Below are 27132 nucleotides of genomic sequence, written 5' to 3' on the forward strand. Positions count from 1 at the left end.
CAGGCCTTTTTAAAGGGAAGACTAATGATGCAGGAGGACTGAACACATGAACGCACATCAGCATACAGTACCCTCCATTCCAGGTAAACTCGCTTTTCTTTCCTTTTTCCCGCTGCTGCGCTCCAGAAAAAGACTTCTTTTCTTGTTGGTGAGCTACGAATGAAGTGCTGGCAGTAGGAAATGCAGAAATGTGAATCTGAAGAAAAGTACTGACTTTACAGCCTCGACTGTGACTCTGTGTTCCCCAGCCAAATGGTATTTTCAACAAATTACAAAAAAAATGACAAGAGGACAAGATTTCATTCTGCTTTCTTGGAATCTCGAGAGGTACATACTATATCTGGAAATGTCTGCACATCAGTCAGTTGTAGTAATACAGCTTTTGAGATTTGAAGCAGAAGTCTGCTGTGCCTTCAGCACTGACAGAAAATGCAAATGATGAAAAATACTATGTTGTTTTCATTGGCCATGAGGATAATGTAAATTTTTAAAGAAAGTAGTCCAGGTGGACCAGGTGTCAACAAGCAAAACAAAAAATATGAGTGGCTTAATATTGTTTCTGACAGTGGATGCAGTTACTATAGTATGATATATAATACACACAGCCCTGCAAGATGCAGAATTATCTCCACAGCTATACACAGAAAAGTACCAATGGCTATATGCTGTTCAGTATTCATTGACCTTCTTAATCAGTCAATGGGAATTTTGTATAACTGATCAGGAATATTGTAATGCAATCAAAATGCAAGTATAACATAAAAAATCTGATCAGAGTCGACTTTCTGATATAAAAACTTTTCTAAAAGTAAAGCTATATACTAGAATTCCCCACATTCTGTGTCAAGATGACACAAACAGGGCTCTAAGTCTAAAAGCTGTAAAGTATTGGAACCCTTCAATCTTCATCCAGTCAGCTGTTACCCATCTGACATTCTGCCATAGTGAGCAACTACTCTGACCGATGGAATAAAGTAAGTGTGGACTAGGACTCAATGTTGTCTACTTCATGCTTTGAGAACAAGACATCTATCCAGCTTCCGTCTGTCTCCATCAGTCAGACCAGGGTTTCAACTGATCTGCCTGATGGGCAGCTTAACCCTTTCCACTCACCTTGTGGTTGAGTCATTAACGTCTCAAATTACGGTTTAGAACCCTGACCTAGTCACAGACTCAGACAATAAAAGGCATATTCTAACAATCCTTGATATCATTTCTCTACTCAAAAAAATCATTTTCAAATATATGAACAAAAATATACAATTCATAAGTTGCATGAATAAACATTAGCTCATAGCCTTATTCCACTTCAGGCTAACATATCTCCATTTTGATAGAAAAGTTTGTTTTGCAAATTATTCGGTAGAGACAAATAATTTATAGAACCTGGTTATGAAGCTACTACTTCAAGTATTTCTTCGTAATCCATTCAGCCATTTTAGAGAAAACTATGTTTTTACCGGGACTGTTCCTACCCTTTCCAACAAGATGTGTCATAGAGATCTGGGGACACTTGAGGACATCTGGGTGCAGTTTTGGGAAAACTCATGTGGAATTTGAATGCCTGTCGATATCTTTACCATATTTTCTTCACAAGTTCACTTCAAGGTTGTGCTCATATATAAAGTTGTTTTGGGTATTTAGTGCTAAACTATAAAAACATAAGGCGTTTTGTAATTTTTTGTATTTTAGTGTATCTTTTGTGTACACTGTATGTACATGCTCTCACATAAATTTGTTCAATCTCCAATATCTGAATGGTACAAGTCTCTTCTTTAACCCTTGTGTTGTCTTAAGGGTCAAACATGACCTGCCACTATGTTTAACAGCGGAGAAGACCCCCCAAATTATCTTTTTTCAACTTGAAATTTGATGACAAAGTTTGTGATGAGTTTCTTCATGGAAGATAGATTTGAATTAAGCCGCTTCATTTTAGGGGTTTAGTGAAGGCGGGTCATTTTTGACCCATAGGACAAGGGGAGTATACAGAATGTTAAGACCACATAAGGGTTAATTGAAAATTAAAATTAAATTGGAAATTAATAAACACAAGATGGTATGTGTGATGGTAGGGTGTGAGGGGGAATTAGATCTGACATAATGAGACGCATCTCTCAAGTTTATTCAAAATTCAAAGAGCTCAGCATGCATAACATCCTTATGCACACTCCATAATGTGCACAAGCTCATAAAAGAGAGGGCTGATCAAACACAAAGCAGGAATTCTGAGGATGTGAACATCTTGGGTGTGCGCCTTAACAAGATCCTTCTAGATTCTTCCATGCCTTTGACAGAAAAAAAACAGCTTCTATGGAAATGCGAGCAATGCAAACAGTTGCTGGCCGTGTGCAGTTATTTAAACAGTTATTTGCTGTCTCGTGCATACGGTGAATCCATTTCCATATTCTCTCCTATATATTTTGACAGTTCGTGAGTGTCATCTGACTTTCTGTTCACATGACGGAATTATCTGCACATGCAGAAAGGGAGCTTTCAACCCACGTAAAAGAGTATGATTTACTCCTGGTGTGAAGCAAGGAAGTGTAGCATGTAAGCAGAGGCATGATGCTTGAGCTCACACTTGCAGTAAAAAAACCTCCCCTTGCTGAATGTCTCTGAAGTGCTTTTTTAAAAATAGTAAATATCTTTAAAGTCTTTCAAATTAGCGTGCAAGCATTTAGTTCAATATTGTGCAACCCTTCAATCTAGAAAATAATAATGGGATGAATATACAATATATTATTTGACGTGACAAGATATAAAACTTCCTAGCTGCTTAGAGATATCCACTGTGTCAGTGGAATATATAATTAAAACATGATATACTGCATTAAAATTTACGACAGAAAATCATCATTGTCCATCATTGTTTTATTGAGGCAGACCATTGATATGCATTAATATAGAATGGTGATTTAACTTTTGCCAGTCCTACTTTATAGCTGAGCACTTTATTAGGTATTTATTAGACTTTTTTTTTTAGATTATTATTACTGCTGCTGTAGCCTATCCACTGAGAGGTTTCATACGTTGTGTGTTCAGAGATGCTCTTCTGCATACCAATGTTGTAATGTGTAGTTATTTGCATTACTGTTACTGTCTGGCTCTTTTCCTCTGACCTCTCTCATTAACAAGCCGTTTTTGCCCACAGGACTGCTGCTCACTGGATGCTTTTCGTTTTTCACACCAAAAACTCTTCTGAGATACTCAACCCCACCTTTTTAGCAGCAATAATCATTCCACGGTTAAAGTCACTTAGATCACATTTCTGCCGCATTCTGATGGTTGATGGTCATTAACTGAAGCTCCTGACCTGTACCTGCATGCTTTTATGCATTGCACTGCTGCCACACGATTGGCTGATTAGATAATCACATGAATAAATAGATGTAGATGTTGAGACTGTATGTTGAAAACGATCCCCAATTTAAGAATGCACAGCAATATATTATATCAATTGCCTTTAAAATAAGGAATGTTTCCGTAGGATAATTTATGACACCATTTGCCAAGGAACCAACATCCTTAACAGATATGAAATTTGCAATATTAAACAAGGACCTATTTCCCCGTTTTCATGAAATGAAATACTTCATTCTGCTAGCTCTGCATGCAGCCGCGGTTGTCAATCAAAACTGAAACGATACAGTAAGGAAGGGGACGCATGGGAAAGGGCTCTTTCGCCCTGCCGAGCTCGCGGCAAACCCTTCCACTCTGTATCTTTTAAAACCAGGGCCGACTTGTGTGACAGGCTGATCTGTTCTCTCAGCGTGTGGGAATACATTCGCTGTGTGCTATCTGCCCAAGCGCGGCTGTGCTCAGCCCACGGTGGATTTCGTCTCGTTGCCAGGTGGGCCCCCCCCCCCCACCCACCCACCCCCGCCGTCATGCGCTACTCCCAGCACCCCCAGACGGAGGTGACAGTTTTCATCACATCATTTCGGGGAGAGGCCCCACGAGCCACGCACCTGCGGGTGTCAGGTGTGGAACAGGTTTCCGAGGAGCGCGCGCGGCATTAAGCAAATACGGTCTGCATGTGGGACATGCCTTCAGCCTTCCGGCTTCCTCCTTAATACACATCCATTCTTGCTTCTTTTTTTTTTGCAGACTTGGCAGGTGGTAATGTATGTGGAGGCACAGCTGTAGCGGTACAGACCCAGGAGAGATCCAGCCATTTGACAAGGGCAATAGGCAATAAACGGTTTCAGGTATTCTCTAATGTTACAAGTGAGGTGAAATAGGGGGTTAAGAGGGCGGCTAACACCACCCACACTCTCCTTCTCCACCCGCTCGTATTATGCAGAGATTAAGAGGCCTGTAGTGTATTGAGCATCCAAATAAAACTGATATGTTAACAATGTAAATATCTCTAGAGAGAGCTGGCACCAATAACGTGGAGAGTGACCTCATTTGTGATGCGTATCAGCCCAGATTTGGATATCACCACCCATGAGCCCCAGGCTATTATTTAAAAATGAAATCTACAGTACAGTTAAGCTGGCTCCTTCTCGGAATCGTTCCCCACTTCATAAAACCCTGTCTGTAGACAGCTTGTATTTGTTTGGGTTTTTACTAACTATATAGCAAAGTATTCCCAGAAGAAATAAAACATGTAGAAATAAAACACTGCACTGTGTTTTTTGCTTATGGAGATTCAAACCGATAGCGGCAGATTTAGGGTTCCAAGGTGCTTTAGTAAAGCACTGGATACAATTGAGAAGCTAAGCATGCATTGACATGTATTTAAATTAGTCTCACAGCATTTATACTGATACCCTGTCTTCTCTAGCATCTGCAATGCAGTATCACTGTTCAGAAACATTTCAATATTACTGTTGTTAGTGCGGTTAGGTCAGAAATATGAGAAAAATAAATTACACAGCCATATTTTTGCAGTTTGCTGAGTCTGATTCTGACTCGTGAATAAAAAATGGATGTTCTTAAATAACTAATTCATTAAGGCAGAGAGACTATTTTTACCTACAACTCCCACAAGCTACCAACAAAACTGTGGATGGTGCCTTTCAAAACTGTTCTGTCAGGAAAAGATTATCCACATAAAAAACTCAATCCTACAAGTAATCTTTAATCTGCCCAAAACATACAGTATCACAGGCAGGCAAAAAAGCCCAACAAGAGCAGAAAATAAGCCCTTCATACTCACATCAAGGATGACTCACCTACTTCTTAAATCCATCAACAAACGATTCATATGTGTATACACAAAATAATCATGACGGTGAGGTCTTTGATGTCAAATGGATGGACAGGAGATTTATATTGCAAGATTGTAAAGGTACAGTAAGAAGCTTTCTTGAAGATTTTATTCCCCCAGATGCCGGGTTTTAGGAAACATTCATGTTTAGTCATGATATGATGAATAATTTATTGTTCTACCTTTAGCCTGCTGTGTCACTTAGCAGTATTTGTCCACATATTTCCACACAGAAACAAGCAAGACTGGAGAAGCTGACTATACAGACTGAGCTAGTCAGGCTGGTCTATCTGGATATGATATGGTCAACCAGCATGGCCAAGCTGGTCATAAACTGGCCATCCAGCTACCAGCTGTTCCAAAACCTAGCTTGAGATGTTTTTTTTCAGCAGGGTCTCCATCACTATGAAGGCATGTGATGTGCTAGAAAAGAGTAAGGGTCTATAGATATACAGGGTTAATATGTGTGATTGGTATGTGCAGCAAGTTTGCCCAAAACTACTGCTTCCTCAGGGGGATACAGTAAGTAATCTGTAGGTGGGATAACACTGCGCAGCATTCGAGTCTACTTGCTGTTAACCTCTCCACTGCATTTAACTTATTTTCTCAATGTAAATGTAATCTCGGAGGCTGCCACACATTTGAGCAAACACATTCACACATAAAATTGCTTTGCAGCAAGACAGCAATGCTGTGATCCGCAAAGTATTTTTGGAATGGCAATTTTTGATGCAAATCTGCGTATAGGAGCTTGCAGTATTGACAAGTATTTCATCATCACATTTTAAATCACAGAGTACAGGCAGAATTTTCCAGGAACATGGCCCATGCCAGGCAGGTGTACAAATGGCCTGCACATTTCCCCTGCTACAGCCTCTAAAACCACCTGCATTGTAAATAAGCAACTCTAAATTGGCTTACTGTGGAAAGACTTCCTGAACTTTGACATGTTGTGGCTTCAGAGATGCCCTTCTGCACATCACTCTTGAAAACAGCTGGGACAAGTCTGCCTATTCTCCTCTGGCCTCTCTCAATTACAAGGTATTTCTGCCCACAGAACTGCTGCTCACTGGATGGAGTATTTCTCAGCCTCATAATGACTTCCTTGACTTTCATTGGAACAACTCTAGTCCTCATGCTGACAAACAGCAAAAACAGACTCCAAAGGTAATCAAAAGCCTAGAATCAAGACTTGATTATGAAAGCTTACTTATACTTGAAATAAGGAATGGGTTGAACACACCTGGCTAATCAGAAGTAATTTGTGTCAAATATTATGGTGCTGTCAAATGGGGGGACTATGTATCAAAAGTGCAGTAATTTCTACACGGTGAAACCAAAATGTATAAAATGTATATAATCTTTGATAAAATCTTAAAATTTAAAAATGTATTTGACTTATTAGTCTTCTGCTGCCGTAGCCCATCCACTTCGAGATTCAGCATAATGCATGCTCAGAGATGCTCTTCCACATACCACTGTTGTAAAGTTGTAAATAACTGTTGGTTATTTGAGTTACTCGCCTTCCTGTCAGCTTGAACCCAGCTAACAATTTTAGATTCAAACATGGAAATTAGATTTCAACTATGAAATTATCTCTTTTTTAAATACCACTATAAGTATATGTGATTTAATGAACTTGCTTGAACTTAAACCAAAATATGCCTTTTACTTGTACACAACAGTACAATTTTAGGTAGAGGGTAAACAAAGTTCAAATACACTTCCAGGAACTATACAAGTAGCATGCTATCCAGAGATGAAAATAAAGTATACTATTCTATAATTCCACTATGATTTAGTATGATTTAGTGTACTTGCTTGAATGACACTAAAGCACAACTTAACCCATACTTTTTATAAGTATACAACAATACCACTATAAGTATACTGCATAAGTGAAGTACACATTAATGAAATATATGTGGGAGTGAAAAGGTATAAGTTCACTTGAAACATATATTTTCCATACTATTTATACTGGAAGTATAAAGTATACTATTTTTTTCACTTGGGTACTATTACTGTTTGAAATGAGTCGTCAGATCTTTTAAGACAGTACGATACACATTTGTCTGAAATCTTCACTTTCTTTGAAATAGTCTGCATTGAATAGCCTTCCTCTCTCATAATACATGCTATCTGTAGTAGCTTTTTCTTTAAATAATGCAAATAGCATGTCCACTGGTTAGTTCGCAGCATTTGAGAAAAAAAACCCTCATGCAATATCTTTTCAATCCAGAAACTTCTACAGCATAAGCATCAGCTAACTCCCTCAGCTCCAAAGTATCTACAGGAGATTTTAGTTTTCTAGGAATTCTTTCTTGATTCTGCCATGTTATTTTTTTTGCAATCAACCCACTAAGACAGCAGGATTGATCACGAAAGATTTCATGCTGCTGGAAAAGTGTGTTTTATGGGCTAGCTCTTAAAATTTAATTACATCAATCCCTTCATCCATGAACTGTTTCTCATCTCCCTGACATGTCAGTCCTAATCTCTGAAACACGAATTTAGGAGTTTTTTTGAGGAATTTGTTATTTGACAACCTGAAGATTTATAATGCTGCATTGGAACTGAGGCTATAGTATGTTATGTGAAGAACAGTAAGGCAATGCAATGCTTATAAATGCTTTAAAACCTTGGTGGGTCTTGATGGCCTGCCTGTTGCTTATTTCCCTGTCAAATATAAGACAGCTGATTGGTGATTAAGGTCCTCTTAACACGGCTCTTGGTTCAAAGTGTACGGTTCTCCTTCTACTTGCACAGTGATTTACAGTGATTTGCCATTCAATTATCTTATATTTCCCTCCCTCTTACTTGCACTTTTAGGTTGAATCCAATTATCAGGTCCTTTTTTCTTTTTCTTCCCTTAAGAACATATTTTATGGATCGACGGAGGCATACGCTGTATAAGTGTCAAATACATATTTGCAAATAGCCTCTGTATTTGACCCATACTAGATTTACATAATATAGGCAACCAATTAGCTGCTGAGATTGTATAACAGAATTATGTAACATAACAAACAAAGAGTTGTGCGTGCCACAAAAGTATTGTTTACTTAAACTCCCTTTAAGTACAGTTAATTAATATTGAGTTATGCAAGGTTTTCTAAGAAAAGAGCAGAGCTGTTCCCAGCGGTACTGGGCGGCAGACGCGGGCCCTGTTTCACAAAGCAGAATTACGCAGTTAGCCAGATAACTGTAAATAACTCAGTAAAAGCTGGAACGCTCCCAAATCTGAAACACGGACCAAAATGAAAAGAGCCGTTCCGGGTTTTACTCAGCGCAGTTATCCAGCCAACTCAATAATCCTGCTTTGGAAGACGGTGTTCTGTTCAGTTATTAACTGGACATTGGTCTCGTATGTTATTTATGGAAGCAACATATCATAAGTGACTAAATGAGAACAGCCTTGTGGTTCTTAATTCTTGCTGTGTTGCATTTTGCTGCTGCAGTGCTGGAAATGTGTTAACTTTTACAACCATTTGGCTGGATGAACTAAGGAGACTTGTTTACAGTACTCACAATGATGGCAGTTCCTGACATGTTAGTGACAAGTGAACAGCTGGTCAGTTCTCTGTTATGCCCCACAGCTGCCTGTCCTCATGCCTCTTTTGATGCATGTAAATCCTGCTGCTGTGTCAATTACAGGGATGAGCTCCTACACTTACCTGCTTGTGAGCGTGGTCGTAGGAATTTATGTGGTTGTCAAACTCCTGGTGCTTGTGGTACTGTTTGTCACATAATTCACAGTAGAAATTAGCCTTCAGGTCTTCCAGAGCTTTGGCTATAGCTTTCTCTTTCTCTGCATAATCCTGCAGGGAGAAAGGCAGAGAGAGAGAGAGAGAGAGAGAGAGGGGAAGGAAGAGGGAGAGGGAGAGAGGGAGAAGTCAAGAACAATTTAATTATTAATGTCTCACATAAATTAATGGGATTTTGGGAGCCAAAAAACTCCAAAGCCATGTAAACTTTTGATAGAATAATGTGTTTTCTTTTTTCAGAATGCTACACTGCTTCCTTTCTCTGGGTTTGGCATCCAAAAGAAATGGAACAAAGATAGCTGTCAGCTTCTGGAGAAATTCACATTGTTCAAATCCTGAATTGCTGTCTCGCTCCCCTTATCTAGCAATTACAAGAGAAGGCTGCTTTCAAAAAATTCAGCTCCTCTCTGGCATATAAAGCTACATCAGAAGTTTATGGATTTACTCTGTTGTTGGGCACTCAGGCTACAGAGAACCGGCAATCACACTTGCAGCCTGGACCTCAGACAAAAATGTTAGCGTGTCTCAAAACACACAATGACTACAAGCCTGGGAAACTAACAGACCAATGAACTGATAAGAGTCAGAGATAATGGAATATCTCCACAGGCTTGCTGGCTGATATTGACAGGAGATAAACTGAAAACTTCCCCAGCTGTTCCATATTCATCCCTGGAGCTTGTGTTCGCACTGTTCTGTTAATGTGAAATCGGTAGGATATGTATATGAACAGCAAAGCCTTGGAACAAAGAAAAAAAGCCTGCCTCCTTTTCTATCTAATACTCCTTTTGAATTGGTGATATGATCATTGCTGCCCGATTATCTGAATGGTTGCAGCTGTGCTGCCACAGTGACGTTAGTCAATATCTATAGAGGGAAAGCACAATGCCACGTAAATGAGAAGGCTGGAGATTCAATGCTGAATGAAGGATACATGCATACCCTTGGTATATTTAGTTCATTACCAATATGATGCAATAGTATTCCTTCTGGTACCAAGTAACTTCACAGAGCCTTGGGCTGCGATGCTCTCGCAGAAAAACTTTAACAATTTGCCATGGAATAGAATCTACAGTACCAGTGTAGATGGTGGTTGAAAACACTTGTTCCCATTTTGTTGCCATGCACATCAAACACTGGGTGACCTTACATGCCCTATGGATGGGGACACAGTCATCATCCTGGCATTTCCATGGCAGGGAGGAATATCACCAGTAGCAAGGAGCATTGACCTCAAGTGGATGAGTGCATCCAGCCCCCAAAATGCACTGCACACCATTACAGAACCCGTAGAATCCTTTCCTGTTAGAGCCCACATATGTCTGTTGACTGAAATGTACTCCACTCTCAGACCATGCTTATTGGAATTGCCTGCTAAGACCATGGATTCAAACTTTCTGAAGAGTTTCTGGCTTGTTTGGCCTTGTCTTTGTTCCACACTGAAACTCCTAAAAACTGCAAGTAGAGCAGTCTTCATCACTGAAACGTAGCTAATTGTTTTATTAACTCAGGAACCATACCCATGTGGAAACAACCGTTCAATATACTCTGTCCCTTATTTACTTAATTGTTAACTTCTTAAGCACTGTTTGTGTGTGTGTGTGTGTGTGTGTGTGTGTGTGTGTGTGTGTGTGTGTGTGTGTGTGCGTGTGTATTTCTGCGTGTGTGTTGTACAATCATACCATCATACAGTACAACCATGTTCTCTTATAGTCTAGGTATTGTTTTTCACAACTTAAAAATGGCTAGCAAAAATTACCTCTGATGGTGAATGGCGTTTGTTTACAATTCAATTCCACAGTAGACTTGAGTCCAGTGTTAACTCCCATAACTTGAAGAAAATATAATTATATGATCTTCATCTTACTTCATCTTACTTTTGCTGAATTATCAAATGCAGGCCATCCAGTTTTCATACAGATCAATATTGAATTAACATGTTTTATTTTTTCTCTTTTTTTTTTAAACTCAATTAATACAGTTATTAAAATGGTCAGGGTACTGAATCATATATGACTGTGCCCTTTCAGGGAAGTTGACAAAAAACTGCATAATATAACCTACTATCATCTATAACCTTGATATGTTATTTTATTTTACTTTCTTTCTTACTCCAAGCAAGTATACCAAGTATTTTATCTTGGCTTAAACTTGGGATGTTGACTGTTGTGACTCTTGAGAAGAAACAATTGGCACATGTTTCATTTGAATGCACATGCTTGGAAGCTTCAATTGTGGTAATGTAACTATTCGTTGTGGTGACTGATGTTATAGCAATATGTAAAAAAGACTACAGTGACCAAATTGCTGAAAGGGGAAACAACTACCTACAAAATAATTCAATATATTTTACAGGCCCATGTATTAGTTAAATTCATTAGACTACTTAATGTCATTGATATTTATTCTGAGACATTAATAACTTTCTATTACTGCCAAAAAAAAAGGCGTATATGTCTTGTGATTAACTGAATCCTGTTTCCTGTTTGTGATAATCAGTGGCTATGAATTCCAATTAATGGGTATGATTAAACTGAGTGTGCACCAAAGTTAACAGCGTAATGCTTAAGTAATCATTTAACGTAATGCCTTTACAAAGACATGATTTCATATTAAAGAAAAACCATTAGTTTGTGCAACAAAGTCCACCTCTCATTAATCATCCTATTTTACAACATATTTCAAAGCAAACAAGGTAAGAAATAAATGCTTTAATTATGAATATGGCACAGTTGCAGAGTGGAGAGGAACAAGGCATTCATTTCTGAATGCACACTGTGGTCCTAAAATGTGCAGTTCTCAGGGAGAACAAATTATCTTTTTTAACTTTGCTTATTAGAGTACCACTCTGTCATTATCACACCTGCATGTTCTACTGAAAGTCTTCCCATTAGTCCTATAAAATGTCTTTGTGCGCTGGTCTCCACTTCATGTGTTCTTTAGTGGGGCTGAGATTTTCACAGTTATCCAAGTACTACCTGTATATGATTATGTGAATGGATCCAGCTGTGTTGCCACAGTGAAGCTAGTCAATATATATAGACGGAAAGCACAATGCCGCATAAATGAGAAGGCTGGAGATTCAATGCTGAATAAAGGGTACAAGCATAACCTTGGTATTTTTAATTCATTACCAATAAGATGCAATGGTATTCCTTCTGGTACTAAGCCTTGGGCTCTTACAGAACAACTTTTACAATTTGCCTTAGAATAGACTATTGTACCTTGTTCCCGAACGTCCTATAAATGCTCGATTGGGTTCAGGTCTAGTGACTGAAAAGGCGACGGCATTTTGTTGCCATGCTCATCAAACCACTGGGTGAACACACAGTCACAATGGATTTATCAAAGACAACCTGTCTATGACCAGAAACATTATGAACCAGTCAAGTAACAAGTGAGTCTGGGCTGAGGTTCTAGCAGAGGGTGGGGGTCATATATTTGCTTTTCTAGTCCAGAACAAAAGCACAACAATAACTCACTACTCTTGCAATGACAGCTACCTCATGTATGGAGCCGGCCTTTAGGTTCTGAAAACTTAAATGCAAGTCTGTGCATTTTTCACATACTACTCCAGCTTTAATACTGGGCCCTCCTTTCATTTGTAGGAAACCTGGGTGTCGTCTTCAAGTTAAAAACAAAAAGATCTTCTTTTTGGAAATGCCACAAACATCCTCTCCAAGGTACTGCATCCTATTTACATTCTCGCAGATGTGCCACTGTGCAACAAATCTGAACAAGCAAACATTATGTGTGAGTCTGTGCATCTGCCATCTACCCACAAACGTGTTTTGGACACAAAATAACAGATGTTAAGTTCTAATTAGTTTTGGATATGTTCTCTATCTGAAAAAGCAAAGTAAATAGATTTGTTCTAATTTTGGGTTGAGTAGCTCTTTGCTTGTGAAGGGAAGAGAATATTAAGTATGTATAACCAGAGGCAAGTTAAAAAACAGGTATAGCAATAAATTCCATATTTCCCAAACTGAGTCTCTGTCTCCAAACATCAAGCCTCGCAGTGGCAACAAGAATTTACTTTACGCACATTTGTGCTTGTGTTTGTGTGTCTTTCATTGTATCTCTCTCTACGGTATCACACCTGCCTATGCCTCCTCATTGGACTCTTACACATGCTATCCTGACTGGGGAGAAGCTGCTTGAGGCACCACTTTGTTTTGGATTCTGAAAGCATATGCTATGTGAACACTGAATAATTATTTCTGATTTAAAGCCTGTTTATGTAATGTTGAAGGTTAGAGGTTGACATGTGCTCATTCAGTATGTATGCGATATGATTTGATGAAATTTATAATTTACTCTCTTATATTTTACGATACAGTAAATGGACTGCATCTATATAGCGTGTGTATCCAAAGCGCTTTACAATTAATGACACAGACACACACGGCGATAGGCTGCCATGAAAGGTACCTACCCGCTTGTTGGGAACAATGGGGGTTAGTTGTCTGTCTCAGGGACACTTTGTCACACCCAGACTGCCTTACCTCCTGAGCTTATGTTGGCACTATATGCTATCTTTTTAAGGCCATTTTAAGGGGAGACTTGCAACCTTTAAGTGTTCCAGAGCGAGCGTTCACAGATTGTAAACCAAGAATCAAGAGTTAGGGAAATTGCAGATGTGGGCACTGTGGCACAAATTTAGGGAAGCTACAGATTTAACTTGGTCAGGGGTATCCAAGGGGTGGACTCAGGCTTTTCACCTATCCATGTGCTAAAACATCTGATTCAACAAATCAAGGACTTTATTGAAGACCACAATTATTTGTTAGTTAAATCAGGTGTTTTGTGCAGTGGTAGAACAAGACCAGCTCTTTATGGATACAATCAGATATCATTTCTCTAAAGAGAGCCTAAAATTAAGCAAAATGGAAAAACCGATCTCAGTTATAAAAGTTTAAAACATTATAAAAATTCAGTTGATCCGGCTCAAGCTGCTATCTAAAGTTCTGTAGCATTTAGGTACATGGAACTCACAGTCTTGAGTATTCTAAACCCTTAAGCACTCCCGGGAATTGAAGGGTCATTTTCAAAGATGTACAGTATGCCAAAGTATCAACCCTGTATCCATTTTTAAAGAGAAAGTAGAAAAACAGCAGATAATCTGCGGATTACTTCCCAAAGAGGTTGACAGCAAGTCTTGACTTGTTCAAATCTCATGACCGCACCATTCTCCACAAATTCTTTTTAGAGCATGTCTTGATGGGCTTTTTGTATGAAACCTAAAGTAAATTTCTTTTAGTATTGATATTGGTAGTATTGGTAGGATTGGTAGGACAGAGACTGGTAGGATTGTGGGGCAACCTGTAGCGTAGTGGTTAAGGTAAATGACTGGGACGCAAGGTCGGTGGTTCTAATCCCGGTGTAGCCACAATAAGATCCGCATAGCTGTTTGGCCCTTGAGCAAGGCCCTTAACCCTGCATTGCTCCAGGGGGGGACTGTCTCCTGCTTAGTCTAATCAACTGTACATTGCCACTAATGTAATGGTAAAGCTTGAGGGCCCAGTAAGAAACGAATGCCTTGGTGACATTAACACTTAAAGCAATCAGATACTCTTGCATACATATTAATAAGATGGATTCATTACTCACACATAATGCCAAAGAGTATGGGTTTGGGTCTGCATTCACATGTAGCCATCATTGTGATTACTTGCAAACTGTCTCATGTGGTTCTATTGCAAGGAGAGCAATTGAGCTGCATTTCTACCAGCTGCTGGCTGTAACACCTCGATGGTTCAAGCCCTCAATCCAATCAATAACTCCATCTAAACAATAAAGACCTGATGAAAATCCTATGGGGGAATTGCATATGGCTTGAGAATCAGCCTCCTTGTGGACTGCACCTGTTGCTAGTAATATTGTTTTGACATATGAAACATATAACTCTAGCTCCATAGTCTTAAAAGCAGGGATGTAATATTATGCAGACTCAAAAAAGAAATATCAATAGCAAAACACTGGTAATGCCCCACTTTTAAAAGAAATAGTCGCAGCTATTGGTTTGGATTACTGTGATCCAAACCATAAATTGTTGTGGAAAAGCTGGATAGTTTAAGCAGCAGGATAAAGACCTGAAGATTGTGCAGCTACTTTTAGGTTAAAAGGGAAAAAAAGAGAAAACATTACCAGAAGCCTTCTAAAGAGCATCTATTCATTTAGTATGTTTTTAATTTCATTCCCCAAAGCTTTCTCTCTTAATTCTCTCTTAATTAAGAGGTGGTGAATTGTGTCCAACAATTTCTGTAATTTTGCGACTAGATACTGTAGCACATCTGTAGCAGGTGTCACTGAAAGCGGCAGCTTTCTTTTGCTTAAAGAAATTCCACCATAAAGGTGAAGCTGTCCTAACCTACTGAGCATGCTCCAGGCACTGCTTAACAAACGAGTGGGTCGACTTCATTTAGGTGTGCCAGCTTGCCCCTTGTTACGTACAGGCAAGAGTGGAGCGAACCATATTAAAAACAAGCGCGGCTCAATGTTTTCAGTAACAGTTTCAAGTCTCTGTTGTTTTAAAAACACACGCTTACTTGCTAGGAATATAATTAACAATAGTACACATTTTAGTTATTTTTACTAGTGTCAATATTTAGTGTAGTGTGTTGTGTTTGGCTGACATTTTTTGGTGATAAGCGATTTCACCGTTGTCTGCAGTTAGCGCTAAGGTTACCTTTGGTGTTCCCCACCTCATCCAATGACAGGGCTAGAGGAAGCACAGAAGAGCAAGTAAGTCCACTACACTAGCCAGCTCACAAACTAATACTATTTACAATTTGGAACAGCAGCTACCCAAAATCTCCCTGTGTAAGTTTGTCAGCTGTATGTCAAAATTCTAATTACCTGCCCACTGTAGTTCTTGAAAAATGAAGAAGGGTAGATGTGTACATCATTATGACATATATCTCTGCCAATATGTGTACAGAGGTTGCTTGGGCCAGCTACACAGAGAGAATTAAGTAGTTATTAATCAGGTCATGATCTGTTAAATGAGCTAAATGTCATTTTGTGGTGGAATTCCAAATTAATACCAGTGTGTGGACACCATAGCAGCTAGAAGTTCCATCATGTCTAATACTTTTCTGGGCAATGCAACACTTTCATTTATAAGAAATCTAACTCTCAAAATTGTCTAAGCACTATTGTTAAAGAATATAATTAGGAAAAATAAAGTGTGAAGCACATGTCAAGGGAAGTTGTGGGTAGAAAGACTTTTGGGTGGTTTCATTATATGATAAACAAATCGAGTGGCAGAACTCCACCACCTATAACTGTAAATTACAGGAAGACTATGCCAGAGAAAGTTAACTAAGTTTTCAAGATGCTCTATCAGAGATTGAGCATCTGGCATCGAGACCGACACTAACTGCAATGTGATTTGTGGCATGATGTGACGCAAGTGTCATGGTTTTTTATTTCTCACATATTTTTTGTTAACGCCAGTGACTGTTGAAGAAGCAGACCTACTTTACACACTGCACTCCAAGTTAATGACAAGAAACATTGGAGGGAGATTAAATCTTGGCCGTTTCATTTGTCCAGTTCAGCTTATAGGTAGGAAAATGTAGGAACTCCCAACAGACTACCTACACAATACAGTAGGCTATATGTACTGTAGATTAACTGTATGTGTTCCAGGGGTACAGGTTTCTACATTTTTAACTGGCATAATAGTGAGAGGCAGCACGGATGGCGAAGTGGGTAGCACTGTAGGTCCTGGGTTCGAATCCCCATCGGCCGGGGCCTCTCTGTGTGGAGTTCTCCCCGTGTCTGCGTGGGCTTCCTCCAGGTACTCAGGTTTCCTCCCACAGTCCAAAGACATGCAGGTTAGGCTGATTGGAGAGTCTAAATTGCCCATGGGTATGAGTGTGTGAGTGAATGGCGTGTGTGCCCTGTGATGGACTGGTGACCTGTCCAGGGTGTATTCCTGCCTTTTGCCCAATGTATGCTGGGATAGGCTCCAGCCCCCCTGCGACCCTGTTCATAATATGAACGGGTAAGCGGGTTAAGATAATGGCTGGATGGATGGATGGATGGATGGATAGTCCTTGTTAAAAACTCATAAAAAAGGAATGTGGCTACTGAACAAATCTAAATGCCTATCCACTTACAGTTATGATGCATCGTGTGTTCAGAGATGCTCTCCTGCATACCACTGTTGTAAAGTGTGGTTATTTGCATTACTGTCACCTTCCTGTCAGCTTTGACCAGTATGGCCATTCTCCTCTGACGTCTCTCATTAACATGGTGTTTCTGTCTGCAGAACTGCTACTCACTGGATTCTTTGTTTTTTGCATAATTCTTGTCAAAATCTAGAGACTAGTGTGCATGGAAAGCCCAGGAGATCAGCAGTTTCTGAGATACTTAAATCACCCTGTCTGCCACCAACAATCATTCCACGGTCAAAGACCACTTCCACATTCTGATGGTTGAACATTAACTGAAGCTCCTGACCCATATCTACATGATTGTATGCATTGCACTGCTGCCACTCAATTGGCGGATATTCATTAATTTCATGAATAAGTAGGTGTAATAAAGTAAAAATGTTCCTAATAAAGTGCTCAATGAGTGTATATGTCACATTGGGGAGCGACAAGTATGGGTATTTGTCATTAAGATCAAATTTTATTCGGTGTGATCTAAAAAAAAAATATGGGTATGCATATATTACATAAATCAAAAAATCTGCTGATAGCCCGTATATATTTAATGTAACGCACTAATAAAAAAGAGAAAACATAACAATATAACTGCAAGCAGCAAGGGGCCAAGCATTAAATTGTGCCACTAAGGACAAATATAAGCATCTACATTCACATTTCACTCATACAGTATGTCCTGCAAATATATTGAAAATCTAATGGCTTCATTCCACATTTTTAGAAAAGCAAGGCCACCAGTCATTGCGCAATGCAATGCACTTGACAAAAAACAATGTACAGACCTTCTATGGTGTTCTAGGGTATAAATACATTTTCCAAAGCCTCTTTAAAAGCGATTAAAAGCAGCATATCACTGCAGTTAGCCTGCTCATATTTTTTTGCTAGCAGCAACACTGATTTTTTTAAACTTCAGTTACTGTGACTACAGTTGAGCAAGTTGTTTCAGTCACTTCCAACTGCTTTGCATGACATATTGGTTAATTTAATAAATTGTTTTGTAAATATTTCATATATTCTTGGCTGCAATCATTAATTAATATTTACTATTAATCTGATTTCATGCTCTGGGGGTTAAAATAGTGTGATTCGTGTTGAAAAGATTATTTGCATGTGCATCTTTGAAGCCTAGATCTGTGTCTTGTGCCTCGGTTTACGCCTGCTCTTTACAGGCTCTTTAAATTTCATGCACAATTTGACTTCAGTAAATTCAACGGAATACATAATCAGCCATACTTATAATATCTCCGCCCTTTATTTGCATGGTCCACCCTTAAATGCATATGTGACGCCGCGCGATAAAGGGGGTAACATCATGCAGCATTAAGGACTGAAGCGCAAATGACTCGCCTTGATCACATGCGTACTGCGGTACTAGTCCCGTGTGCCAGTTTGATACATACGACGCCTGTTTCCTGGGCATAATGCCTCATATGTGAGCCTGAAAATCTAAATGCAAAAGGCTTAGTACATCTGGCCCTTTGTATCTATTGTGCTTGGCACCTAAATAAATATTTTAACCAGTGCATATTTATTCACCATTCAAAAAAGGGTAGGTTAATGGACTAATTTCGCCAAGCTACCATGGAGATACGGTACTATGAAAATGTATGTGGGCCATATAATGTAATAGATTTGCCTGTCTTTTCTGAAACAAATAGACATCGGAGAAGAGCCTGTAGTGCTACCACTTTGTAACTGGGAATACATTAGGGTGATGTTAATGAGCATTACCAGCCATGCTACTGAGACCCCAGGCTTCCCAGAGACAACCACTCATGCAGCTCATTACAGTTTGGTGCTGTTTCATGTTCCCTCAGGGAGAAGTAATTAATCCTATGAGCTCATTTGGTCTGTACTGGGTGTTTCTTACTTACAGAAACACCCAGTCTTAGAAATGAACACTACAGGTCCGGCTGTCCCAGACAGCTATTCAGCTAGACATTGGCCTGACATGGGTGGGGGTATAGGCGGGGTGGTGGAGAGGTGAGGAGCATGGTCTGGCTATCAATTGTGGTCAATAAAGTCTGTCTTCTTAAGCTATAAGCATTGGCTATAGCATAACCAATGGCAACACTTTTAAATGACAGTTTACTGCCTCGGATGGGGTGTAAAGTGCGTCGTCTTAACAAGCGTTTCTGAATTCTCATTCCGTTCTTTCCTGTAAATGATGAAACCCATATTTTCTCATTGTTTGTTGCTGAGTTAATGAGGTAACATATTCAAATTTGAGAGAAAGGCATAATTGTGTGTCAGCCCCCCCATTTCCTCTTAATGGTTCATTTTCAGTGGATCATATTATTGTTTCATTTAATTGTGGTGTAGCTAAGATATTCCCAGAAGCAAATATGATAATGAATAAAACAACAGCGAAAGAGCACCACTGCCTTGAAATGCTGCTGTTAGGTAATGAGCCATTTCAGTGTTACCTTTATTTTCAGAACTGTAAGTTGTACGATTCATGTTCAATATCTCCAGCAGTGGGAACAGCCCTGTCGTTATTATTGCACAAGCATGTTAATCCATGTTTACATGAATCTGCACAGTACAAAAGAAAATACTTTCTTCTGAAGGTATGCCTGTGTCTGTCCAAGCATTAGAATGTCTCACCAATTTTCAGTATGTTCCAATGACATGCAAAATAGGTGAAATGGATATTATAGGATACGATTATGAAATAAGTAGTGTGGTGAAGTTGCTGATGCTGACATTAATTGCTATGCTGGTAACACTATGAATTTCTGAGATAAATTCAGGAAATTAATTTAAAATCAGTTTCATGACTGGAAGAATTCTCAATTCCAACATTTTAGGCTACTGTATATTCAGTTGATTACCTGCATTGAAATTGAATTTACCCTAAAACTGATTTGATACCTTCTCTTTAAGGGAGCATTGGATAGCATTCCATATCTCGGCACTAAGATGCTAAGGCATATTAAGCAGCATTGTTCAGCCTGTTCTGTACAATATCACTGCTCTCCTTTTCATGGCCCAGGTGCTGTGCCTCTCAATGCTTATTGTTTAGCAGCACAAATGTAGACAATGTGGTATGTAACTATGTAACCTGCAGCTGCTGCTGGATTGTGTAGAACATGGCCAGGTCACGGCACCATCCAGGTGTCTCTACAGTGGGCATTTTGGACTCCAGAGATGCCAAATGCCAAAGTAAGCAAAAAAACTTCTCTCTCTATGGTACATCACATAGAGATCTGCAACATAATGTAGATGGAGCTAAAAAAAGACAAAATCAAAAGATGGTAACGAATAGGACAAAGCAAAATGATTAAGATTGAAATTACATTTCTCTATTTGGAGTCGAACCCATCAACGGGTAATGAGGTCCAACTCCAGAGACGGGTCCAGCCTCCCCTTTGTAAGGCAGCTGAGGAAAAGTTAACACAAGTAAAAGCCACCTTAGGTGAAAGAGATGCTAAAAAGGTCTGTTTTAAGATTTCTTTTAAAAAATGTCCTCAGATTTACAGTCCCAAAGACCCACTGGTAGGCTGTTCCAAAGTTGATATTGTGCACGGAGGGGTTAACCACCACATTTTAGAGATCTATAAGGTTGAATCTTTTTTATCATCACCACTGATATCTTACTGTCAACCCGTTTATACCAACATGTCTGTAGGCCCCAGATTATGACATTCCTGCCCTTACTGCCCCTGTGGTCCCAGTGGTAGCCTAGTGGTAGGCTGCTTGACTGGTAACTCTAGAGTTGCTGGTTCAAGCCCCTGGTGGACACATACGGATGATGACTTGAATTTGTAGTAATGAAGTCAGGGCCCTTAACCCAAAACCTGCTCCGGGGGCTTCACTGGGGAAACATCATGATCTATGGAGAATGGTATTTCGCTCTCATGTATGCCACGTGTGTATTATAGAAGTGACAATAAAAAATGATTCTGATTCTGATTCACCCTGGTCTCTCTCACCCCGCTTGCAACTGTTCTCTCTGGTATTTCTTCCAGTGTGTCCTTACAAAAGAGAAACACATTCTCAATGGACTGCCCCTGGTTAAATAATGGATATTTTTTGCAATGCCCTCCTCTCCGGTCTCCCAAATCTATCAACCGCCTTCAGCTTATCTGGAACAGCGTTTCTCACCAGATCAAATAAATCAGTCCATATCACCCCTATAACTCCACTGACTCCCAGTCCACTACAGGATTCATTTCAAAATCCTCTTCCTGACCTATAAAGTTCTAAATGGCCAAGGTGCCACCTACCTCAGTGACCTCATCACCATCCCCAAATCTGCACACTCCCTTTGCTCCAGCCATGCCCTTCTCGTCCAGGTCCCCCCTACCTGCCTCCAGACAATGGGAGACCGAGCCTTCTGCTCGTGTGCCCTTCGCCTCTGGAACTCCTTCCCTGCTGACCTTAGAACTGCTCCATCTACTAATGCTTTTAAAAAAGGCCTTAAACCCCTTTGGCAGCAATTACAGCTTCAGGTCTTCTTTGGCAAGTCTTTACAAGCTTGGGCAGTTTATTGTTCCTGGCAGATCCTCTCAAGCTCCATCCAGATTGGATGGGAAGCATCTGCCACCTTCAGGTCTCTCCACAGATTTTCTATGGGGTTTAAGACTGGGCTTTAGCTGGGTCACTCAAGGACAGTCAGAGACTTGTCCTGAAGCCACTCAAGCGTTGTCTTGACTGTATGCTTCGGGTCATGGTCATGCTAAAAGGTGAACTGTCGCCCTAGTCTGAGGTTGCGTGCACTCTGGAGCAGGGTGTCTTCCAATACTTCTCTGCATTTGGCTAAATTTATCCTTCCCTCATTCCCCCTGTCCCTGTCCCTGCCGCTGTGCCACCACGATGCTTCACCATAGGGGTGATATTAGGCAGATGATGATCTGTACCTGGTGTTCGCCAGACATAGTGCGTAGAGTACTGTCCAGAGTAAAATATATCTCTCATCAGTCAGATAATATTTTCCCTCATGCTCTCAGAGTCCAAGAGGGCTGTCGTATGCTTTTTACTCAAGAGTGGTTTCCGTTTAGCCACTCTACCATAAAGGCCTGATTGATGAAGTGCTGCTGGTCATGTTTCCCACAGGTTATCCAATCTCTGCAGAAGCTCCAAAGCTCTGTTAGAGTGACCGTTGGGTTCTTGGTCACCATCCTGATCAAGGCCCTTCTTGTCCGGTTATTCATTTTGACAGGATGGCCAACTCTAGGAACAGTTTTGATGGTTCCAAACTTCCTACATTTCACAACTCACTTCCACAATTCACAACAATTGAGGCCACTGTGCTCCTGAGAACATTCAAGGCTTTAGAAATGTTTTTATACCCTTGCCCTGATCTATGCCGTGCCACGATTTTATCTACAGACAGTTCCTTGGACTTCATGGTTTGTTTTTTGTCCTGACATGCAGTGTGAATTGTGGGACCTTATATACACAGGTGTATGTGTTTCTAAACAATATCCAATCAATTCAATTTTCCGCAGGTGGACTCAAATCAAGTTTTAGAGACATCTAGGATAATGCAGGATGCACATGACCACATTTTGGAGTGCCACAGCAAAGGGTCTGAATACTTATGTAAATGAGAGTTTTCAGTTTTAGATTTTTAATACATTTGAAAAATAAAAATAAAAACATGTTTTCACATTGTCGTTATGGGTTATTGAGTGTAGATCTAAATATTTAATTCTACAACACTATAAATTGTGCCAATGTATCCCTACCTGTCATGTCATTTTAAAGCAACACTTTTGTGCTAGTGATGAACAGATCCTTGATGAGGTCAGTGAAGAGCAAAGTTAAATGTCAAGCACATTGCATGTGCATTTCAATAGCTGAGATATGCAGCCATTTCACATTGGAGGCAGGCCAGCTCTGTGATTCATAGTGACTCTCCCCTCATTCATAAATGTTACATGTTGATGTCTGCCAGGACAATGAAATCCCTTCCGACAGTGACTCTGCAGGTGGTGTGGGAAGATGAAGCCGAATTGTGGCCACTGTGAGCACCAGGGACTGCCAGCCATCTTTCTGACCGGCTCTGCTAACAACCAATTAACAATCGGCCTTCTGTGCATTTCTAACCTTTCTTTCATCCTTTCAACATGTAAACAATGGCTTACAATGCTTGGGTACTGAAGAAGAGAAAACAAAACATTATGAACTGGGGTCAACTCTTATGCACACATTACTTTTTTAGGGCAAAGCTGTACCACAAAAACAGCGGATGGGTGGGAGTGAACTGGATTTTGCAGACATAATGGATGTTTTCAACGGGTTGAAGAGAATCTTCTGAGGGGTGTGTGGTGAATTTATGAATATGAACATGTAACCTTTTTATGTAATGAAACCCCAATTAAAAAGCAGTCGCCATGTGCCATTTATTCATTTACTTTTTCCAGCAAAAGGGCAAATTGCTTGGCCTTATTCAGGAATTCTCCTGAGGGGATGTTAGCATGAGTGTTTGTGGGCTGTTATCAAGCTCCTGGTAACATCTGCCCTCCTCTCACATGGTGGTGAACCATCTCCTCTTTCTCCTCGGTGGGGAAAATGCATCTGCCAGAATTTCTCATCAGGTCAGCAGGGCACCATGTATGACATTTTGCTTTTAAAAGTGTTAGAGGGCAATGCAGCAATTCCCTCTTCGGAAAACGAGCACTTATAAAATGTTTCCATAGCCATTCAATTTATCACTGCTTGTATAATTTAACGATTACTTTCCTGTCCTTCGTTTTTTCCCCCCTTCTGAGATTCATGTACATCCTATAAGAAAATCTATAATCTGTACCATTAGCTCTTGGAGAAATAATCGCAAGAGATGAAAGTGCTCTGTGGTATTCTTTTACAGAGGAATGACATTTCTTCATAATTCATAATGTGCCACAGAAACCAACGCTGTGATATTCACAGAGAAACAAAAGGGTATGTCAGCTCAGCTTCAAATTCATTTTTAAGCTGAGCTCCTGTGCAAAATAATATTTTCCCCGTATTATACAAAATGTAAAATTTTGTATTCTCTTACTTGACCTATTCGCATGGCCAATGAGGAGAAAATTGCAAGTGGTGACAAGGGTGTAATTGCTAAGGCTTTGTGCAGAAAGGCAGAAGTCAGCTCATCACACAACAGCATCTTCCTGTACCAGAAGCGAACATGCAAAGTCACACCTGGGTCAAATACTTAATAGTTCAGGATTCAAATACTTTTCTTTGCTCAATTGCTTGCCTAGTGAAAGTGAGCCAACCAAGATGACCAGAAGGCATGGTTCGCACTTTTTCATACGTTCCAATACACCAGACAGACTCAGTAATGCATAGAAGTGTATTTGAATTCAAAACCATAATGTATTTAGCCCAGGTCTGATTTGCATTGTGCATTGGACAATGACTGCACAGCTTAGCATGTGGACAAGCATGAGAAGTGCTTCAGAGGGCATGCATCTTGGTTCATGTCTCAGGGCATGAGATATATCAGATCATAGAGCAGGTCAATGTACAGTCCAACTGGCTGGTTAATGGGTTGAGCCGAAAAAACTAATTTCATGAAGGTTTGGTTATGTAATACAAAAATACCATGTCATTTTTCCTTAAGAGAAATGTCCTCACTTGATGATTATGAAATGATAATATGAAAATAATATGAATATTACTACAGTAGAAATTTAGAAATATACATGAATTAAATTAAAATTAAAAAATGACAATGTTGATGATGTTATCCCCCTAAGGAGAGCCAGCGCTCTTGCTGTTGTTTTGTCACGTGTCATTAAATAATACCTGAATCAAAATAAACAAAAATATGTTTTCTGTAATCATTAATCAGGGTTCTACCAGTCTTCTGTATGTCAGTGGGTGTGTAATTAATTAGAAGACATTTGAATAATTACACTTCAGAAATAACATAACACAATTTCCAGACTGACAGAAAGCAGGCACTACATTAATCAAAAATAAATCTGTCCCATAGGAAAATATAATAACACTCAAAATTGTCAACAGGATTGAAAGCAGACAGGAAATAGACAAAAATTTGCCAAAGTTTTAGGAAGCAATTTCTGTCTTGTCATGCAGACATCTTTGTAACAGGACACATATTTTACCTACTGTAGTGAACAGTTGTCCCGGAACTATTGCAGCCACTCAACTAAAGCACTCATTCATAGCAGCACAGTGGAATCTAATGGCGACCATCCGGTGCCCACAGTGGGCCAGCAGCCCCATAGTGCAGCTGATAATCTCTGCCATGTCACGTCTCTGACGTGGCTTCAAACTGAAGTTTGAAGGAACAAGGACATTCCATTTGTCTATTTCATGTTGTCTAGATTTCTCTGTCTCGACTTATTTTTCAAGCCTCTTTCTCTAGCCTCTCCCGATGGGTGGAGGTAGGAATAGGAAAAGGAGCATGGAAAAGAAAATCAAAACACAAGAAAAAACACAAAAATATGAAATGAGCCCAATGTTTCCCTGTGTCCAAGTGTGCAGGGATTCCCCACAAAAGCCAGTCCTCTGGTTGATTGGGTGACTGCAGTTAGTACAAAGTTTCAGAAGCTGCTGCTACAGCTCCATCCTAACTTTTTTTTGCTTCTTTCATGTTCACCCACTCCAGTGAACTTCATTTGGAACTATAACAACAGCCAACACCCAATTTGTAGCCTTGTTGGCCATTTTATTAGTACATTTTATTTGTTTCAGATTTTTTTCCAATTTTCTCCCAATTTGGTGGCCAGTTGTACCCTGTTTATTCCAATCGTGTGTGTGTATTGAGGAAACACTGCTACAACCCTGCCCCCCCCCCCTAATTGGGTGGTGGCCCAATTATGCAATGGCTGTGTGCCATGGCACCGTGCACCTTGTTGACCTTTTTATATGGATACTGCTATGTACAGCAAGGCTGTAGGTACTGATTATAATAAAGATTAAAGAGACTAGACAAAGTACGGAGTTATCATGGCTTGCGCTAAACCTTGAGTTTCATAATACCGACTAAGTCATGCCATTTTATGACTAAATAAATGTATATTGCACTATGACAGTAATGCTCTCCCTTACTTTATTTTTCTTTTCTGTATGGCTTTCAATTTTTCAAATCATTTCACTCACCCGTAGCTCAGAAAAAGCATCTGAAATTGGTCAGCCTAACACGCTATCACAAAACCTAGGGGCCTTCAGAAATTGATGTATATTATGAAACAGGCAGCTGAACTTAATTTCCCTCAGGCTAGGAGTTGCCAATAAACGCTATTGAATCCTGCTCCATCTGACATGATACAAATTTAATTTGAGGCCCACTGGGTAAAATATTGTCTTTTCCCCCCCTTTCCTTAGGTAGTGGGTCATTTGGTGAAAACACTCCCCCACCTCCCATTTCTGTAGTAATGCTCTGTGTGGGAAATGACGGCACGTACAGCTGATTATCTCCCCTGATGCCGGCCATTGTGGCTCTTAGCCATTTACAGCGTTCGCCACAGAACTGTGCAGCATTGCGCAAACTGAGAGAAGTGTCCATGGGTGCTCTGCTCTTTCGATTCTTTAGTGCATTACATGATGTGCAATGTCAAAAAAACAGCCTCAGCATTCCCTGCTGTGGGTCATTTTTAATATGGACCTTTGGTGAGAAAGTATTCATCAAATGTCAGTGAAGGAAGACAGTCAGTGGTGACAGGCAAACATGAACCTTGCCTGAGATGGTTTTATTGCTGTCAAAGGGCAGGCCTGGTTAGGAACCAGTTTCCTCCATTTTAATTTTGTGTTAGCATGTTTAATATTGCACTGTGACCGACACTAATCATGAAAAACCCTGACAATGGGGATTCTATCCCTGAAATAAAACTCTGAGTGATGGGACAGTTAATTGATCTGGACCTGTTTTTATTATACTATACATTCACCTTTGATCAGACCCTTGGCAGGTTCTTACAATGCCAATGATAAATGCAACCAGATCTGACAAGCATTTGAGAATACTGGTATCAAAAATGATTATACATTGATTTTTTCCTTATCC

At 39.8% G+C, this 27132-nt stretch overlaps 1 protein-coding gene across 1 annotated transcript in view; it reads right to left on the minus strand.

Moving 5' to 3' along the window:
- LOC133128091 (G patch domain-containing protein 8) overlaps nt 1-27132 on the minus strand; it is a 145261-nt gene that overhangs the window by 11711 nt on the left and 106418 nt on the right. Inside the window, exon 2 of the mRNA XM_061241395.1 lies at nt 8893-9036. Within this exon, the coding sequence (XP_061097379.1) occupies nt 8893-9036 (144 nt within the window). The remainder of the gene's footprint in view (nt 1-8892; nt 9037-27132) is intronic.

The sequence above is a fragment of the Conger conger genome, chromosome 1 (assembly GCF_963514075.1).
Source record: "Conger conger chromosome 1, fConCon1.1, whole genome shotgun sequence".
Taxonomy (NCBI): domain Eukaryota; kingdom Metazoa; phylum Chordata; class Actinopteri; order Anguilliformes; family Congridae; genus Conger; species Conger conger.